The following is a 7,203-nucleotide window of genomic DNA, read 5'->3' as shown; positions in this document are numbered from 1 at the left end:
GCGTGAATCGAATCATTCAATGCGTGAATCGAATGATGCATCGAATCATTCGATTCACGCATCGAATCATTCGATTCACGCATCGAATGATGCATCGAATCATTCGATTCACGCATCGAATGATTCGATCCTGAAATTTATACCTTGCCACGTTTCCGAATCTAGCGCCATCTATCAACAACTTATACAATACAGTCTACTTCCTCCACATTCTCCCACTCTCCTCTACCTCCTCCGTCTTCTCGCGCCATCCTCTACAATCCATCCCTACTCAAAATACTAAGAATAGATTGTAACATTATTATTTTTTGATATAGTTTGTGTATTGTATAAGTTGTTGATAGATGGCGCTAGATTCGGAAACGTGGCAAGGTATAAATTTCAGGATCGAATCATTCGATTCACGCATCGAATAAATTTGAATCGAATTATGAAACAGAATACACACCATACTTTCATACATCAAAAATTCAGTAGACAGGAAAAGAAAAACGAGAATGTAAGTAACAGTCATTGCTGGTACGTATTTTCATAGCTTAATTAAAGGTTTTTCTAAGATTTGAATTCGCTAGAGGCCCAGTACTAGCAGTAGTCATCGATCGCTGTCCCTATACATATACATACTAAATATAATACTATAAATACATACATATACATATAACATATACATATACATGTAATACTAGACATACTGGACATACTGGGCTGTAAAGGCTATACGTCAGGCGGTCGATCAGTCGTTATGTATACCGGTTAATAGGGTCTTTATTTCCTATTATTGACCTCGTCGTGCATTACTTTTTGTTGCGCATTAGTTTAATTACCAAATAATTTTGAAATAATAACTTGCTATTACTGATGAATAGAATGTGTTAAAATGAGCCTAATTGTACGTAACGATCTAACAAAAGCCATATAAGAATGCCGATCGTGAAATTGACGTTGACAACCATGCGTGAGAATATACGCGTGTCGGAAATTTCAGCTGCACGCACTCTCGCCTCTTCCCAGTCTCCTACTTTATCGCATTTTTTTCTATTGAAACTGCTGCCTTCGTGTTGTTATACATTCTGGTAATGGAATGGCTTTGAAATAGAATTTGTAAACCATATAGCATGGCGATACCGGGCAACAGGCGCATTGGATATAACACGGTCACCTATGCGAGTGTCACTTGAAGTTCAGGTGTATTGTTAGGCTTTCATAATCTATAGCATAATTTAATAGTTGTAATATTTAAAATTACAATAGTTAAATTCCTAATGCGCAAATTCTGTACAAATATTAACTACTTTACATTCTTCTTATTGGGCATCGATAGGAATGGCAAGAAAGGCCAGAAGATGGAGGTAATCTTGTAGGTCTTCCTGGAACGTGAATATTTATAAATAATATTGAGAACGAACCCAGTGACTGATCCCATGACTGAAACGACCACTGAAAATGCACTGTCCACTGACATGCAAGCAGTAGCTGTCTAGTTGCCGTATTATTTTAAAAACGATGGGTTAACTTTGACCTCTTATTTACGATATATAAATAAAAACCTTTGATGCGTACATTCAGGTTAGTGGAAAAATGAACTCTATATCTAAACACGGAGGTTATGAATGAGTGACAAACGACAATCCGGAAACCGTTTTTTTTTGAAAAACAAAATAACAGACCCAAGTAATGGGTTTTGAAACGTTGAGTTCCTGTTTGGGATATCTCAATAAAACTCTTTGATGCCGCCTACATTCAGGTTACAGAGGAAAAATGCACCATATTTCTGAACACGGACGTTATGTGTGAAAAACAACTATAACTCGACATCGTTTTTTCGGAAAATGGTTAACCGACCCATAGAACAAGAGTTGAATTTTTCTTAAACAGATAATGAAACATTGTGCTGATATGAAAATGGTATTGCATATAATTTACATCGAGAACCCCAGACAGTTAAACAAATTCTTAAAGGTAGTTAGAATTACATCCACCTACGAAAGTCCACAATCTTAACATTAAATCTGACTTCACAAAAATTCAAGTACCTGAATTTAGAAATAATTGCATTTTGGGCGAGCTGGCTGTCATTTTCACAATTTCCAGATCTTCGCTTTTGATTCAAATCACGCCAATTACATTGAAAACCATTATAATCTCGCCCACGACATTTCCACTTTACAATATGCTGAAGGTAATTAGAAGTTGCCGCAGCGAGATATTCGAAAAGTACAGATTTGTGCAACTATCAAATGCCATGGCAGACCCAGCGTCTTTGGCACAATAACGATAGCAACAGCAATGGTACCAGCAACACTTGTATAGCAGTGGTAGCTACATTTGTAGATGAAGCAGTATTAGCCTTAGGAGTAGCAGATGAATTAGCATTAGCAGTAGCAATAGAGTTAGTATTTACTTTCGTATTAGGACTAGCATTAGCATTAGTAGTAGCCGTAGCAGTGACATTAGCATCAGCATAAACATCAGCATAAACATCAGCATTAGCATTAACATTAACATTAGCATATAAGGAGTAGCAGTAGCAGTAACAATAGTACCAGCGGCATCATCATCATCATTATCATCAGCATCATCAGCATCATCAGCACCATCAGCATCATCATGATCATCAGCAGCAGCAGCAACAGTAACAACAACAGCAGGAACAGAACAGCGGCAGCAAAATATTAAACATTGATTTTCTCATGCGCTTTAGATTAGTTTGAATGTTCGGCACGTCCGTACAAATAACACAGCGTAGACCGATGCTGTGTACAATGAAACTGCCTGATCGGGAAAGGCGCAGCGGGGTTGAGGCATGAAAAAAATGCAGACACGTCGGGACGCAAATACGAGCAGCTAGGGCCACGTATAGGCTTTTTAAGCATAGCACTTTGTACATCATGTAGGGTGCATAATCTGGGCATTTTTCTTCGCGCAGCAGAGGGCACGGCGGATGTAATGGCACTTTACCATTAATCGATTTTTTTAGAGTTATGATCTGCTAGGTTTTGTTGCACCGATCAATCACACAGTCAAGCCCTTTATTGATATTCACACTTGGTATTCGTCAATAAAGGTTTCTTCGCTAGAGTGTTACGCGCTTTCACATTCTTTGCGCCTTGATCCATCGAACAACTGCGCATGCGCTTTATTTAAAATTCGGAAGGCGTGCGGAAATCAACGACGCAGTTTAGAGGTTCTGTTGAAATACACTACAGAAAGCAGCAGCGATATCGATAACGATGCAACTGGACTGTTGAGTACGACAGAAAAATAACGAGCAAAACGCAACGACACACCCTAACCGTAGACCGATGAATTCATTTCTATAATGTATCTATTGACTAAGAAACTAAAAATCTAAATAACATGTTAAACATAACATAACTTATCTAATGATATATCCATATATAATTTTTAAATTATTTTGACTGCAACGAACGGACAAAACAATGACACTGAATATAGTTCGGAATTAAACGCCCTTATTTGGAATTTTGACTTGAAGAGCTTTTAGTTTTTGTCAATACAATTAATTCGACAGTACGTGCACACACGCTCATCTTAAATTTCTGTCGTTATCTCCCTATCGCGGTTTCGTCATGAATGATTCTCTTATAACGGGTCTAATGGCAGCGAGCATATTACGCTCACAAATATTCCGATGCATTATATCAGTCCGTTATTGACTCACCTATCGGCAGGATGAGAAAGAAAGGAAGCCAGCACAGTATAAAGATGCCGACCACTATGCCGAGGGTCTTAGCCGCCTTCTTCTGCTTCGCAAACTTCGCCAACTTGCTCATCACCGACGCTTTCTTCAAGTTCTCGTCGGCGACATTTCGACCGTGATCCGAATTGTGCGTCTGCTTCGTGTGTATGCGAAGCACAACGTTGTCGTTGCTCTGACCCATTTTTGTATCAGACACCTTGACACCGCTAGAGAGAAACCTGCTCTGCTTCACCGCCTCCTTATAGATCCTGAAGTAGACGATGAGGATGATGGCCAGCGGCAGGTAGAAGGAACCGCACACTGAGAAGAGCACGTAGTCTAGCTTCTCGACGGGGCCGCACACGGACGGGTCGGCCTGCGGCTCTTTCCAGCCCATCAGCGGACCGATGGAGATCGCGAACGAGAACACCCACACGCAGACGATGATGACGACAGCGCGCCGCTCCGTCATGATGCGGTAATAGGAGAGCGGCCGAGTCACACCGATGTACCTGTCCACGGAGATGACGCACAGCGACACGATCGAACACGTGCAGCAGAAGACGTCGATCGCCGCCCAGATGGCGCAGAACCAGGCGCCGAACACCCACTTCTGGATGACCTCCAGTGCGGCGCTGAAGGGCAGCACGGCGGTACCTAGCAGCAGGTCGGCGAGAGCCAGGTTGACGATGAAGTAGTTGGTCGAGCTGCGCAGCTGCTCGGTGCGGTAGACGGCGGCTAGCACGAGGATGTTGCCGCCTATGGTGAGCGCGTCGATGGCCGCCAGCATGATGCCCGTGTAAATCGCGTGAACGACATCGACGTCGTGCGACCGCTGCGAGCCGTCGCAGTCGACACTGCCGTTCAGATCGTCGGTGATGTTGACGCACGGGCCGACGTCCTGGCCGACGACTCGCGACGCCGTCTCGTTAGCGACGACGTCGCGAGGTGCGCTCAGCATATGGGCGACGAGTTGCAGCAGCGGCATCGTTCACCCGGACCACGCGTCGGCTAGCGGCGACGACCGACAGACTATTTCAGGTGTCGCGCACTCTACGGCACGGCATCCCCGCGCAGCTCGCGGGGACGGGGAGAACGCGCCGAGAGCCGCCGGCATGGACGACTTAACGATACTATGAACAGCCTTTCATCGTGTCACATCTTCATGCTACGGTTGCAGCGCGTGCGGCGCATCCAGCTAGCCACGGTAGGACTGGCGCAGGCAGCGCTGGATCGAGGAGGAGGTTACCGTACGACTTCGTTCGATTGATTGGCTTTACCAGTGCTGCCTATACGTCCGACGTCACTGAGCAAACATATACATGACGCGCATAAACACGCAAAGCTGCACGTACACGTGCATCTGTATTCATATATTCGGGCTGGCGTTATCTCGTCAAGTGCAGAAATAACGTCGAGCCGCTTATGGTGTATTACTCGATATTGATATAGGGGGCGCTCTAAGCGCAGCGACGCGCCGGCGCTGCAGCCGCCTAGTGTAGCCGACGAGGCTGCGCTACGCATGTCGAGTGAAGGGAGGGGTGTATGCAAGACAAGCTGTAAGCGAAGAGGAAGTTATTAAAAATAGCGTCAATCATCTTGCACGCAACTATGCTGTAAAGATGCGAGAAGCGATTACTATAGGCAAACACTACACTACAATCACACCCGTACGATGGAGTGTTTATAATAACTTAATAATCTAATAACTTAAAAACTTAATAACATAATAACTTTCATAAAACAGGCGGTTTAAGACAAAAGTAGTTTTATTCGATTCTAATAAAATATAAACAGTCACCTCTATAGAACGGTTAGCAGTGTCTTTCACCTTGGCGGGACGTCATAAAATGCTACAGCCGCGATGTCACGGGAGAAATTTTTACAGCAGGCGTTGCGTTGCTCGTTAACTCAGTGGAAAAACAGATAACACATGCAGCTAACGCTCGTGTTTACGCGTAAATTTTTACCGTAAAATGGGGAAAAAGAACCATCGCATATTTCATTCGATTTCTGCGCCAATGCCTCGAAAATGTGATGGCTTAAAGGAAAGTAGCTTAACACTCACAATTCGAGCTTTTTTTAAAGTACATTATCGCTAAGCCATGCTGCGGTTTACATTTTACCCATGACTCGTTGAGAATATAAAGAAGAGAGTGTTGCTTGAGCATTTACAATCGTTTCAGACGCATGACGAGTGCGACGAATACACAGACACGCACGCACGCACGCACGCACGCACGCACGCACGCACGCACGCACGCACGCACGCACACACGCACGCACGCACGCACGAACGCACGCATATATATATATATATATATATTTATGAACTAAAATCTTACCCGTGGAATGATCCGTAAAATATTAGCCAGCTTGAAAGTTCCAGGGATAAAATCATAACTTACAGTTGCCGTGCCTAGGAACGGTCAACCAACGTTTAAGAATACATGTTAGATTGCAGCCTTTGGCAACGACCAGTTCGCAATGACTTCACCCTAACCATAGCCCTAACCCTAACCCTAAAACTAACACTAATCGTAACCCTAACCGTAATACTAACCCTAACCCTAACCCTAACCTAACCCTAACCCTAACCTAACCCTAACCCTAATACTAACCCTAACCTGAAACCTAACCATCACCCACTACAGTAACTGTTCCTATATGACAACCTCTTCCCACATTTTTATCCTTTTTGCGGCTTTAATGATTACTATATTGACATATTATTACTCAAGGACCTAGTGCCAGTACTTGAGCCTTAGGTCCTCCTTCAACCTTTCTGCTAAATCTTCGGTGGAAAGGATCTAACCTTTGATGTACTCTAACCGACGAACTATTGAATAGCTGTCCGCGAAAATGACAGTTTAGCGACCGTTTTACCCATTTATTTCCAATTATAACCGCATGATTCCAATGATTCTTCCAAAAATTTAACATAAAATTAATGAAATTGGTTACGTAAAAGGTTGTTAGTTTTAAAATTTAAAATTTATGTTTAAACCCATATATACAATGTTACACAACCCACCACCATAATTAGTATAAGTATAGTCCTCCAAACAACTCTAACATGCAAACAATCACAGAGATAATTTCGACTGTGCATCTAAATGATAATCCGCATTGGAAAAATAAGATTTTTTTCATAAAAACTAAAATTAAAATGCAGCTCGTTTTAGCGTGCGTCTCGAAATTGAGAAGAAAACCAATAAAAAGTTATTTTGCCGTCGTTTCATCGAAGAAACCAAAACCAATTTTATTCGAACTCAAGCGATAATCCTAACGAAATCGTACCTAGATTTTTAAAGCAACATAACGGACTGGAAATGCAAGAACTACAACAGTGGATGATGACGACGACGACGACGGTGACGATGACGACGATGATGGCAATGATGATGACGATGATGATGACGATGATGATGACGATGATGATGATGATGATGATGAGGACGATGTTGATGACGATAATGATGATGATGATGATGAGGACGATG

At 42.8% G+C, this 7,203-nt stretch overlaps 1 protein-coding gene across 1 annotated transcript in view; it reads right to left on the bottom strand.

Annotated features, from left to right (window-relative positions):
* LOC106805782 (alpha-1A adrenergic receptor-like) overlaps window positions 1-4,688 on the bottom strand; it is a 39,449-nt gene extending 34,761 nt beyond the window's left edge. Inside the window, exon 1 of the mRNA XM_014807506.1 lies at window positions 3,679-4,688. Within this exon, the coding sequence (XP_014662992.1) occupies window positions 3,679-4,688 (1,010 nt within the window). The remainder of the gene's footprint in view (window positions 1-3,678) is intronic.
* Window positions 4,689-7,203: the final 2,515 nt, after the last annotated feature.

This window comes from Priapulus caudatus, unplaced genomic scaffold, assembly GCF_000485595.1.
Source record: "Priapulus caudatus unplaced genomic scaffold, Priapulus_caudatus-5.0.1 Scaffold127, whole genome shotgun sequence".
Lineage (NCBI taxonomy): Eukaryota > Metazoa > Priapulida > Priapulimorpha > Priapulimorphida > Priapulidae > Priapulus > Priapulus caudatus.
Note: the sequence above shows the minus strand (reverse complement) of the source record. Positions and strands in the feature narration are given on the sequence as shown.